We start from the raw sequence: 13,229 nt of genomic DNA, 5'->3' as shown, positions 1-13,229 counted from the left end.
ATGTATCCATTGGCAACAAGGTTTTGTCCAGTTTAATAGTTTCTTCCAAGAAATATACCAAGAACAAACGGTAGGATAATCCACTACATCTAAATTCTGGTTGTATTCTTCTCAACTCTAGTGTCTGCTTTCAGATCAACCAGACAGGGTGACGTGTGGAGATAGAAGTTGCAGCTCAAGCTGACATTTAGGAGAAGAAGCCTTTCGACCTAGTCAGAGCTTGGGAGGCAAACAAGGAATTGGATTAGTTTACAATTGGTTGGGTTTGCAAGTCTTGGATGTGAGGACTACTCAGCTTAAGTGGCAAGTCATTCTAATTAATAAATAAATAAAGAGGCAAGGCTTTCTCTCCTGCAAAAAAAAAAAAAAAAAACTACATGAAATACATATTAGTCAAAAAGTAGAACATAGTGAGAAATTTTGTACTTAATTTTTGAGGCAGTTTTATGCAAATATTTTTGAAAAAGGAGGAGCAAATCTCCAAATACAGTGAACTATCTGATGCTCTGAGCTTTCCAGCCAAAGGCTTCCATCGAGTGGGTTGTGGCAGAAGCAGGCAATAGAAGGTAGTTATTTTGCACATGAATCAGAACTGGGTTAAAAGAGTAGATGGCTAAAATTACCATGCAAACTCTAATAACTGCATAAATAGGATTGCAAACACATTCCGAGCATTAACGATTAACAGTATAAATAGATCCCTTGTACTAAGCTTTACAGTAACCAAAATTCTAATTTAGATAGAAAAACTTGCAGTACTGTGCATTTCAAGGGTGAAAAATGGAAACATTCAAGTCCTTTCAACTGCTGGATTTTTTTTTTTTTTGAAAAAAAAAATTGTAATCAATGAGACAAAGAAAGAGAGACAGCAAACCGGACCTGTCCTCTCTTGCTCTCCCTAATTATTTTGCGTAGTGGTTCATATCCACATCACTGTCGCCAGCCTTCAGAAGTCATCTCCAAACTCCCCACTCCTACCTCCTCTCTTTTGTATCTTTCGACCTTTCCCTAACACCCTTTTGTCCTTTTCCTTTTAGCTGGCTATGTTCTTCTTTTGGCATAGTGAATGACCACAGATGCATGATTCGTGAGGGAGGAGCCAACCCAATTCCACAGAGACTGGAAGAGGAAAAGAACAAGAGAAGCAGAAAGCACACAGAGTTTAGACAGAAAGATGAATGGCGTCTCTGAGACAAAAGAGCTGCACAATTCAAAGATGGCCAAGATAGATCCTTCAGCCCCCAAGAGAAGGTCATCTTTGTTTGTTTGTTTTTTTTTTCCTTCGCTTCTAATTCTGAAGTTTGCATCTTTTGATCTTATGCTCCTGTTCTGTTGTTCAGAAAGTTGATCCAAAAGGCAGTTGTCACTGTGAGAATTGAAGATAGCGTTGGGAAGCAGAAGGGTGAGGGTCCACCTTCTGATAGTTGGTCTTGGAGGAAGTATGGGCAGAAACCAATTAAAGGAACTCCTTTCCCAAGGTAGTTCTCTTCCTCGTTCTTGTTATTCTAGCTCTTACATATTAGTCTTACGGCAAATCACTCCAGCTAAAGATATCTCTTCTGCTGATGTTCACTCTGCTGAACTTATAGAGTTCCTTCTTTTACTTCAGTTCTTCCTTTCTTGCTTTCCAGTAGAACCTTCAGAACAGAGTGGCTACTGAAAGTTAGTTGCAATCAAGATCCTATTATAGTAGCATACACCAAGTAAACTAATCACACAGAACCAAGTTACCCTTTAGGTAGTGGATTTGGTTAGCTCTAGATCAACAGTGTCTTGAAATAACTATACTGCGCTGTTGGCTGTTGTTACTTTTTATTCTTTTCCTGCTGTTCTAGGGGTTATTACAAATGTAGCACTTGCAAGGGCTGTCCAGCAAAGAAGCAAGTAGAGAGGTGCAAAGTTGATGCATCAGTGCTTATCATCACCTATACCTCAAATCACAACCATCCAGGCCCTGATCTCCCCTTCATCAACCCAACCACACCTGAAGAATGCTCTCATAACCCAAGCAGCCCAAAGCAATCCACTGCTACAGGTGAGGAAGCCATCAGCATTGGAGAGTTATCTCCACCCAAATGCTCAGAAGATATCGCCCAACAAAACCCAGTAACAGAAGAGGCAGTAGAAGATGGGCGGGATCATTTGAGCATCATCTCTGTGCCATCACCAGCTCCCAAAGTAGCTGAGGAGAATGACTTCTTTGATGAGCTCGAGGAGCTGCCCATCGTCTCCTCAACCTTCTCAAGTTTGTTCAGGGGCAGCTTCTTTGATGAGAGGATCCTTCTTCATCCCTCCTGACACTGCTGTCTTATTTTTCTTCTGTTCCTGCACTTTATGCAAACACTTCCATCTCTCCCTCCCTGACATATGAACTGAGATGGGAATCCAAAAGCTGAGCATCTTTTGGTCATGGCAGAAGTGTGGAGATTTTCCAAGCAATGCTTTTTGTGTAAGATGATTGCAAGAATAGGGGATAAAATTGCAAAGAGATACAAAAATACAGCACAGACGACATATCTCAAATTTCCGGCCACCTACGATGGATGTACCATAACTGATACCTACCTCATCAGTGCTATTTATGGGATAGGCAATAATCGAGGCAAAACGAAAACATCTTTACTACGTGCCTCGGTGCATCAGTGTATGTTATCCCCGACACCATTAAAAGATTGGTATAGTTGGTAGGAGTCATCCACCACTGTAGCCTGTAGGAATGAATGCGAAAGGTTCGTTTGACAATGGGTGCTCGCCTTTGCCAATAAAGAGTATCAGCACACCATAAATAGCATATTTTAGTGCAGTTCAATTTAATGACAGATAACCCTTCAAAAATGAAAAGGAGAACGCATTGACATGTCATAGTATAAATGACGCCCTCCTGGTATCTCAATAAGAAAAATACTACTGAGACAACGGAAAGAAAATAGGGTCCCATAGAGCAAAATGAAGCATGTATTAATACCTTTGAAGATAGAATATGATAGCTCTAACATGCAATAATTCGTGGTGTTGCACACAAACTAATGAAGTGGTAATAACAAGCATTTAATAGCAAAAGAAGAGAGGCTATCATAAGAGAATAACTTACAAAATTAATCTTTTTCACTTCAGAACAATCCTAATTACCCGTGAAAAGCAGAATCTACTCTTGATGTTGCTAACAAAGGATCTACACTCTAAATAAGTTGCCGGCTTGGAATTGCAAACTTTCCACAACACAAAGAAAAAGCACAATTAGACCACCTCAGCCCTGTAATGTCTGTCTAATATCAGCAAATTGATGCACGAGTACTGTTCTTCACTGATCAGAAGATGGCAATGAAGAAAGGGCTTTAAGGGGATTCATAATCACACCATCAATTAGACCATATTCTTTTGCTTCCTTTGCACTCATGAAAAAATCCCGGTCAGTATCTTGGTTTATCTTTGCTAGGCTTTGACCAGTATGATACGCCAAATAACCATTCAAATTAGCCTTGTGATGTAGCATCTCATTAGCCTGAAGCAAAGAAAAAAAAATACTAGGGTTTAGCAGGGATGAAATAATAATTCAGTTACCTATAAAGAAGGCACATGTTTAGTGGAAGTCCACACAAACAAGATACAGGAATTACAGACATCAAGAGCTCCTGACAGTTCCAGGAGGAAAAGAACATTGAAATGGAATGATATTTAAAGTTATGCCTAATGGCTACAACATCTAGACAGGCTCCTGGGTGGTTGGAACTGCAATTTACAGAAGCTCAGTCCTAACATCAAAACTGACAACCTAACTACATCAACAAATTCTTTACAAGTATGACTAATGTAATCATATACTTGAGGTTCATAAAAATTTTGAAGGTAAATCTTCAGGTTTACCTGGATGTCAATATCAGTTTGTCCACCTTGAGCTCCTCCAAGAGGCTGATGGATCATTATCCTGGAGTTGGGTAAGCTGTACCGCTTCCCTGTATTTCAGATATTCCTTTTAAGAATTAAAATAACATTCCAGTTGGTTCTGGCCATATACTCATCAAAGTAAAAACTAAAGAAATATTACCTATAGTGCCAGAACTCAGAATGAAAGCACCCATGCTGTTATTGCAAGGAAAAACAATTCAAGATGAAAGTCAGCTACCTTATCCAGGATGGCAACAAAAAGAAAGAAAGAGACACAGATCATACACAAAGCCTCAAAGATAACCAATGAAAGGGCCATAACAGTTCTATCAGGCATAAGTAGTTAACAGTATGTTGCTTTCCAAATTTTCAGTAAAATTTCAATTGAACAATAATTAAATTGAAACGGGGATCACAAAAACTTAGGGAAAAAACATGTGTAAGCCATATTTACATATCCGAAAGTATATAATAAGTTTGTGGCAATTATCCCTTTGCAGAGGTGAAAACCTAAGGAAATCCAAATCTCTAGTGGCTGCAATGAACAGGGAGCTGAGGACTACATATTCCAAACATCAACTATATAACCAAAGGGCAAGAGCTGAGGACTACATATTCCATTACCTGGCGGCCAGTCCGACACAAACAGTGGAAACATCAGGCCTTATATGTCTCATTGTGTCGAATATAGCCATGCCTACAAAGAAGAATGCCTCTACTCTTAGTAACATGAAATAATTTGTTAAAACTACTAAGCTAGACGGGAGAGAAGACATTACCAGCTGTCACAGATCCTCCTGGAGAATTCACATACATGACGATATCCTATCAGGGTCATCAAGCAGAAAATTTTAGTCCTTCTCAATTATAAATGAAGCTGCAGATTGAGTGTCTTCTATATTGGAAGAGAAAATGATAATGATAACAGATAGAAGTAATAAATATAGAATAGAACAAGTAGGAGAAGTTCGCATGTACTCTAGAACGTCTATTTGATGGAAAAACATAATTTGTTGGTTTAAACTCCTTAATTCTTGTAATGACTAAATGAGACATAAAAAATTCAGCTTCATAAGCATCCAAAGAGGTGCTACTAGAATTGTTTACCCAGATCCACTATAAAGAGGTATGCTATGATAAACGATTAATAATGATCATCAAAACATGATGCCTCACCATCAAGCCAAAAGACAAAACTACCATGAGAAACAACATGACAGAAAGCCCAGAAAAATAAAATAAAAGTAGAACGACACTTTCATAATAGAGAAGCCTATACATGCAATATCCAAAAAAAATTGATTAACTTAGTCATACACTAAACTTTGGAGCAATGCTACCAAGTCGACAAGAATCACACAAGGTGGATGTGAAACAAACTCAAAATAATAGGCAAGATTCACAAGACAAATTTCCTTGAAAATGATTAATCTCCTGGGTGTTACTTGAAATTTAATATCAGAAGTGCATATGCTAGGGTAAAATCAATATCTATCAATATTCGTATGCATGACTACAGATTGCAATGACAAAGCATAGGAATAGGTAGAAGATACAGTGCCAGAGTATCAACCAAATGTAGTACCGTGCAATACAGCAACAGAGAAACAAAGGTAGCCCCGAAAAGGAGAATACCATAAATATAAAATGTGAAGCAAACATGAGAGAAGACCAACGAACAAAAGAAGTCATGATAATACTTTCAGAAAGGATTGTTTAAAAAAAGTTGACGGCTTACATGGCGGGGGAGAATGTCAATATGGATTTATAAAGATGATATCAGAGAATTATTGGACAAAGTAAACAACTCTATATTACATACTAATTATTTGCATGTTCTGAGTCTATCTTGTGTTGATGATATGCACAACCCAGCCAGTAACACAGCATACTAAAATCAAAAAGGCTTAGAATTACATGTCTTGTCAAGTCTCAAAGACATTCTCCAAGAATATCTTCGAAAGCTTAAGCAAAGCATAAGATCAAGGATAAAAAGAAACCTTGGTAGGATCCACAGCGTCGAGATAGAGAAGCTGCGCCACGATAATATTTGCCATATCATCATCCACAGCACCACCACATCGAATAATTCTCTGCAATATCGCAGATTAAAAGGTGGGTCAACCCCAGAAACAACAAATATGCAGAGAAAAGATCCCACACAACACTTACATGCTGGAAGAGCTGACTGACGACACTCTGAAACCGCTCCTGCACCATCGGCGGTGGTCCCTGCCCTCCCTGCGCCTCCACCGGGAAGTAGGGCGACGACGGCACCAGCAAATCATCCCTACATTGCAAAATACAAAATCTTAAAATCAATAAACACCAAGAGACCATGAAGAAAAGCAAAATTAATAAATAACCTCACCTAATGGACCAAACCCCTTGCCTTTGAGCTCGGTCCGGAGCCCAGAGCCCACTCGAGTATGACGCCTTAGGAGAGGAGGAGGAAGCCGCAAGGTTCTTGTACTTCCTGCAAGGAAGTGTGTGATTAGATAAGAAAGAGTCCTGACAAGAAGAGGAGAGAGAGAAAGGAGCTTACTTGGAAGAAGAGGAAGAGAGGAGGGTCTGGTGGAAGGAGAATCGAAGGGTTTTAGGAGGGTTTTTGTGGAGGGATTTGAGAGGGGAAGCAGCGGGAGATGTCGGCGCCGGTGCCATGAGAGAGGAATTCGCCATTTGCTTTTCTTTCTCCTTCCGTTTGAGCTCCGGCTTCTCTCTCTATTTGGGCTCTTATCCAGTAGCAAGGAAGACAGAGAAGAGAAGAAAGGAGAAGAACGAGCAGGATAAGGTGGAACATAAAAAGCCCATCCAGCTTCTAAATCGGAAAGCCCAAAGCCAAGAAATATGGCTCATATTTAGGTTTATTTGTGGTTATTTGCCCTTTGACTATATGATGGAGCCAATAATAACTTTCTCATATAACATTACTATAACACCGTCACACCAACAAGTTCTGGGATTATCAATGCACGATACAAATATTTCCCTGCTTAGTATCGGTAATAGTACAATGCTTGGCATTGCCTAGAATCTGCAGTAAATCTTGGTTGAAATATTAACAAGAATATGAACAAGCTACACAATCTGTGCAATCAGATTAAATAACCCAAGCATCTCTCTCAATGATGTAAAATAATCGGTCGCTGAGTTAATTTTACAGAGATGTGGGACAAAAATTAATTTATGGCACCACTACATTATACAATCTCATATGCTTGATAACTAACAAAGCATGATAAACTGAGAGAGATTGTGGGCACTAAGAGAAGTACAGGATCGTCAAGAACAAGCAGAAACTAGGCTCGCCCTTCAATACAAGATTCTGGCTCTAAGAGGGAAAATCACATTTATTTGGGCCATCCATTAGACTGGGCCATATGATCTTGCCATTCACCATAACAATACTTTGGTCGAAGCCGGGTAAGGATTTCGATCTGATGTGCTGCAAGACCCTTGACAGCCAATATTTCCTCCCAAATCCGCCTTAGTTCTATACGAAAGAAAAACCAAGTAAGCATCAGCAGGTACAAGTTAAACTTCTGCTTGCAACATCCACATACATCAGACATACAGCAGTATATTTCATTGTCTTATTTGAATTATTCCCCTGATTGAAATGAATAAATAGGAGACTAGGAAAGCTGAAGGTCCCACGGAGTGACTTCACTAGCAAACAATCCATTACCAACCAAATAGGAATGTTTGCTTTATAGATTCTAAGAATAACAAATTGATGCTCTCTTCTATGCGAAAAAAGTTAAAGATCTCTAAAATCAAAATAAAATTAACAGCAGGAGAAAAGTTGTCGCTATTCTCAAGAGTCTAAAAGATTTAGTCGAAACCAAGAGAAACATATTGTCATATAAAAGTAACCAAAGCATAAAATCATAAGTTAAACAAGTTCTTCCTAGCAGTTGGCCAATTTCTCAATGAAAAAACAACCAGTCAAGAGTTCTCAAGATGGTAAAAAAATAAAAGATATTTACTACTCAATAATAGACTTCCTACTTACCAGATCGGTGCATAGCTGAAAGGCACATGATTATCATGTCAAAACGTGGAACTTTGACCAAATTATCCAGTATACTAACTGCTAATTCTGTTTCTTCCCTAAACATGGAGGAAAAAGAGTTTTTCACAAAATGAGAAAGAAGAATAATAAATGAACGTTATGAATCTACATAGAGTGCAAACAATTTGTAGAAGAGCAGACATTTAGCAGTATCAAGCAACATACCTAAAAATTCTGGTAGTGCACTTGATGATATCAATCAGGATGGGCGCGGAAAGTGCATTTTTAAATATTTGAGGTAAGCTATTTGGTGGAATTGTCTGACCATGGAATGTTTGAAAGAAGATAAGTTTTTAGTACAACCAACTAGGTTAGAACATAATAGGATAGTATCTAACCTTCAACAATTCAGCTTGCTGTCTGCAGTCATCAGATATTGCCCTCCAAGAAACCTCAAATTCATAAGCTGATTTTGGTGCACAGACATTTTTGGCAGAACTAGCCATAACTCGTGCAGCAGCACGGGATGCAACTTCCTGCAATGATGCTTTCAGTTCATTCTTCTGTGCGGTGCATTGGTTCTCCTACTTGAATTGAGTAATATTCAAAAGGGTCAAAAAGGTTACAACAGGTACTCCTTTTCTCATTAAAATGCAGAATTTATTAACTATTAACTGCTTACCATATAGCAAAGGCTAAAAGATAATCTCAGAGAATCTCGTGAAATTGAAGTTAAAATTGGCAAGGTTGACAAACAGCTTGGTAAGTCAGTCATATAAGCAGTTTCAAATTTTAATGGACTAATAACCTGAAGCTCCTTCTAGCATCACAAATACTAGACTAACTACAAGTTACAATAGGTTTTGGAGTGGCCTTATCATATACAATACATATAAACTTAAAAGTCTGAACTAATCATCAACATATCGAAGCCCTCTATACATATCTACTAATTATTCAAATAATTTAAGCCCCAACACCTCATGCATTAGAAAGTCGTAATTATACTAAAATAATCCATTATTGATAATTTCTGTGCATGATAAGTAGATATCTGAGGCAAGTTTTTCCAATATAGGCCTTTCCAAAGTTCTAGATTACATCAAATGGCAAAGTCCAATCTCTCACATTTACACTTATTATATATATACACACGTGAACATCTGTATGCTTTCAGGTATGCAGTTGTTCTTATGAAAGCAAAGTTATGCAATTGTTTGTTAAAAAAGCAATGTCGTTGAATTCATGCAAATAGTCAGTCAAGATTTGGAGGATTGAGAACCTAAACATAATTATATTCGATGATCCGAATAAAGTCAGCCAGATTAACAAAGTTACATGCCATTGGACAAACAAGATATAGAGGGTGGTTAAGAAATAGGGAAGAGCCCCAAATGGACTATAGGAGAAGACAATGGAGGAAAAAAAGAACTGTCTATGAAAGGATCATCTCTAAAGGGCTTGCTGCTCAAATATTCTAGACATACTTTATCTTTGAATATTGAAGAAAAGTTCTTCCTGGTGTACCTTCACACTAGCATCTTTGAAACTAAGGTTGCCTCCTTTTGATTCATCAAATACATGTACTCTGGATTCTGTATTAGCTCTTAAAGTTTTCTTCTCTGTATCCTTTAAAGCAATCAGAGGCGGATCAGAAACTTTGATACTGTTGCCCTGAACAAGAGTGTAGTTTAAAATTAATTCATGTACATGAAATACAGAAAGCCCAGATAGAGAAATCCAGTATCTAACTCTTATTCTTGCAAAAAGATGAAGAAAAATCAAAAGGTGAATCACTTGATAGGAAGTTTTGTCTCCAAAATTCTGAACATACTATCCAAACTATTCAATAGGTACCTTTCTGCTGGTTCTATCTGCAACTGAAGCCGTCTTCCTGCCATCACTAGAGATAGAATAGCTACTTGTACCATCTATTGATCCCATCTCTGAACAACCTGCCCTTTGAATTTCAGGAACAGAACCTTTTAATGATGCAGAAACCTTCTTGCCCAATTCCTGGATAATTTACATCAAGCTTAATAAATTGCAGAGTGCAGACAAAAAATCGCTGCAAATGTATCTTCATGTAATACACTATCTGGTGCTTTTAGGGGCACAAAGGCCCCTTAATGAGTTAATCATCAAAATATAAAAATGTAGAAACATAACTGCATACAATTCTTTTTGTCTTGCGGTGCTTCCGTCAGTCAATTGTGAGAATATCAAAGAGTTCTACTATAAGTGAAGGACGCTCACCTCCTGATATAAAGCTTTTGTTTCAGCATACTGCTTCCTGAGCTCTTGATTATTAGGCTCAAGCCTCATAGCGAACTCAGAATCTGGGATAAGAACTTGGATGTCATTAACTATAGCAATGAAATGAAAGGCAAGGCTAAATATCTGTGAAATGATTTTCATGGAACAGAGATAAGAAGACGGGATACCTTCCATGGATGCCTTAAATCTGCCAAGCTCTTTCCTTGCAGTAGCTCGACGTGAATATGCTTTAACATAGCGATCATCCAAACTTAAGGCTTCAGTGCAGTCACTTTCAGCCTCTTCAAATCTAATGTATATGAGAAACATTGAACAGATTAGGTTATAATGACATAATAAATATTACAAACACAGATTTATGCTATGGAAGAATATTAAATGACATGATTAGGTAAAAATAATATACCAAAATGAATGAGATAGCCAGACATGAAGCTGCAAATACCAGTCTCAGTGTGCACCTTGATTTCAGCACTTATCAGTACAGAAGTAGTTCTAATCTCATACTGTTTATAGTTTATACTCAGAACTAACATCAGAATGAACAATTGGTCCACAATGCTAAAAAACAATTACCGGACAAATATGTCAACAGATGATTGCATCCAACAACTAGCTTGCAATTCCACAAGAAATCCAACCATGCAGTAGCAATTCTCACATAAGTCATGGAGAAAATTTGATCAGTGGAGATCTCTTTGACAATAAATTTGGCAATTGTTGAGATATCTAATTGCAATATCTAAAGTGATAATCACTTAGTAGTTTATACAGGTCCTGCAAACAATTTATAGTGGCATAAACAAGGTTGTGTACATCTTGCAGTATCAGTACCCCCACAATCTCACGTCAGAAAAAGCATCACTAAATTGACATCTGTTATGTCTAGCAGATTTCATTCATGCACCCTTTTATCTTGTTGTAAGTTAAATTCCTCTCTTCAAAAGCACTGGATGGATGAGTACTTCTTGTGGTTTCAGTAATAAAGGCTCAAATGATTAATCAACAATCTCACAACAATGTGGACGAGAATAGCTTATGGAAATCTTAGAACTAGAAGCTCATGTATTAGCTTTAAAATGTATCAAATTATCAATAACACACAATTGATATTAACTAAAAACTTGCCTTTTGAGCCTGAGATATGCCATAGCTCTATTGGCAAACGCAACTGCTGTGGGAGACAATCCAATACTTCTCGAGTAGCAATCAATTGCTTCATAAAACTTTTTTTGCTTAAAATACTCATTACCCTACAAGCAGAAAAAGAGGACCAAATTAGCATCATAAAGTTAGACATATCATGAACAGAAAGAAACCATTAACCAGAGATCTCTTGTCCATACCAGATCTTTCTCTGACGCAGCATCGGGTAATTTTTCCTCATTCAAAAAGCCTGTGTACTTCAAATAATCTATTTTTTCATCAATAATTTTTGCAGGGACTTCTGAAACAACATTAGTTTTCTTCTTAATCTCAACTGCAGGAACTCTTTTTAGAGTCTCTTTACTTTCATGGCCCTTTCCAGCATTCTGTGAGGATCCCTTCAAGAAAAAGATCATATTATTCTTAGAAAAGACACCTCATATTATATCTTATACTGTTCACTTGTTCAGAGAGTAGAATGAAGACCAACATATCAAAGTATCAAACTGTTATGCAAGCCCAAAGCTGTTTAAAAAGTAATGCAGCAATATTCTCAAGTATCCTTCATATATTGCAAGAACTTCAAAGATAGACCTAACTTCCAACAGAAAGAGCTGAAGGCATACGATGAAGTTATCGGACAACAGCATGAGTCACTTATCCAAGATTCTCCATGCCATAGATGCATCTTAAATCATAACATATACAAGCAGATATTTGGGAGTAGGTTTTTTAATTCAAGAAGTATAATATCAGTTTGCTATGCAGCACAGATCACTCAAATAATCCATGCCATAGATGCCGCTTACCTTCAATCCTTAAGTAATTGAACTTCAGTAAGAATACCTAAGCATGCTGATGACAATCTTCACTTTATCCATAGTGCATAAATTATCAAAGAAGAAAATGCTAAGTACACGTAATGCTTAAAAAAACGATTGATTGGTGAAAGACTGAAACAAAATCTTTTGGCTAGTTCTAACTATATACCGTTTTACTGATGTTAGGTGTCTGGCCACTCAATTTCTGATCTTTGTCCTTGTATAACTTATCCCATCCTTGCAGATCATTTAAGAACCCTTCAAAGTCCTGATGTGCACACAAAACACACAAAAATAATAACATAATAACAAATAATCAAGCTACACAATTCCAATCTTGATATCAAAATCTAGGGCAGTGCTAAATCCAGTTCACAGGCACACGCACACCAACAACGAACAACTAGTTCATTCATCGCCCTAGCTAAGCCCACAAAACCAACGACCCAAAAGAACAAGAAGAGACAAGAGAAGGAAATCGAAAGCTTCAATTCATCAAATAGTTTTCACCAAATAATTAGAAACCAATATTTTGAACTGCAACAGTTGTAGAACTCCAAAACTCGCCGAACAACGAGAACTAAGACCCAGAAAAGAAACATCCAATCCTTCGCTCGAAAGAAGTGAGGAATACGTTACCATTGCGCGATCGCGGCCTGACTTTCTCGATGTCCCCGCCATGGAATCCAGAAGGACAAATAAATAGCCAAAAGAAAAACAGAAAGATCTGAGAAGATGGAACGATCAAATAGAACAAAAAATTCACAGAAGAGGGCGTGCAGAAGAAAGGATTCGGAGAAGAAGGTAGCAAGAGAGTCGAAAGATTAGTAATGGCGGGACGAGTTCGTCTCTCCCAATTTCTCCTCTCTCTCGATGCTTCGATGAAGAAGAGGGCTTTTCATTGGAGGGATATGGGCCGGGCTTTTATAGTTATTATTCATTAGGATGTCAGTCAATTTTGGGCTGGCCCAGTATATGATGAACTAGATCCGTGGGCCATCGCTATATATTGAATCCAGTCCTCTCGTAGTGTGTTGGGCTGCAATTTACTCCAAGAATATAGGAAGCGATTTGCAAAAAGTTAA

The 13,229-nt window shown here is 37.8% G+C and overlaps 3 protein-coding genes across 5 annotated transcripts; 1 reads left to right on the top strand and 2 right to left on the bottom strand.

Annotated features, from left to right (window-relative positions):
• Window positions 1-964: 964 nt before the first annotated feature.
• On the top strand, window positions 965-2,766 carry LOC140765247 (uncharacterized). The gene is made up of 3 exons (XM_073104224.1): window positions 965-1,251; window positions 1,341-1,478; window positions 1,836-2,766. The coding sequence occupies exons 1-3, from the start codon at window positions 1,175-1,177 to the stop codon at window positions 2,296-2,298; spliced, it is 678 nt and encodes a 225-aa protein (XP_072960325.1). The 5' UTR covers window positions 965-1,174; the 3' UTR covers window positions 2,299-2,766.
• Window positions 2,767-2,937: 171 nt separating this feature from the next.
• LOC140764232 (ATP-dependent Clp protease proteolytic subunit 5, chloroplastic-like) lies at window positions 2,938-6,680 on the bottom strand. Its single transcript, XM_073102693.1, has 9 exons — window positions 6,431-6,680; window positions 6,257-6,361; window positions 6,058-6,175; window positions 5,886-5,978; window positions 4,665-4,710; window positions 4,510-4,582; window positions 4,046-4,080; window positions 3,865-3,953; window positions 2,938-3,502 (listed from the first exon to the last, which is right to left on the bottom strand). Exons 1-9 carry the CDS (start codon window positions 6,562-6,564, stop codon window positions 3,302-3,304), a joined length of 894 nt encoding a protein of 297 aa, XP_072958794.1. The 5' UTR covers window positions 6,565-6,680; the 3' UTR covers window positions 2,938-3,301.
• Window positions 6,681-6,913: 233 nt separating this feature from the next.
• LOC140764231 (uncharacterized) lies at window positions 6,914-13,027 on the bottom strand. Of its 3 annotated transcripts, none has more exons than XM_073102691.1 (12): window positions 12,784-13,027; window positions 12,314-12,412; window positions 11,524-11,709; window positions 11,306-11,430; window positions 10,345-10,466; window positions 10,157-10,239; window positions 9,758-9,916; window positions 9,428-9,574; window positions 8,299-8,484; window positions 8,126-8,220; window positions 7,901-7,998; window positions 6,914-7,378 (listed from the first exon to the last, which is right to left on the bottom strand). In XM_073102691.1, exons 1-12 carry the CDS (start codon window positions 12,823-12,825, stop codon window positions 7,236-7,238), a joined length of 1,485 nt encoding a protein of 494 aa, XP_072958792.1. In that variant the 5' UTR covers window positions 12,826-13,027; the 3' UTR covers window positions 6,914-7,235. The 3 variants fall into 3 exon arrangements, with proteins under 3 accessions (XP_072958792.1, XP_072958793.1, XP_072958791.1); XM_073102692.1 differs by having other exon boundaries at window positions 8,299-8,436; window positions 11,524-11,721; window positions 12,784-13,026; XM_073102690.1 differs by having other exon boundaries at window positions 6,915-7,378; window positions 11,524-11,721; window positions 12,784-13,026.
• Between the last annotated feature and the right edge of the window lie 202 nt (window positions 13,028-13,229).

The sequence above is a fragment of the Typha angustifolia genome, chromosome 8 (genome assembly GCF_048772165.1).
Source record: "Typha angustifolia cultivar Huaian chromosome 8, ASM4877216v1, whole genome shotgun sequence".
Classification (NCBI taxonomy): domain Eukaryota; kingdom Viridiplantae; phylum Streptophyta; class Magnoliopsida; order Poales; family Typhaceae; genus Typha; species Typha angustifolia.
The sequence above is the reverse complement of the archived record's forward strand: the minus strand, read 5'-3'. Positions and strand labels throughout refer to the sequence as shown.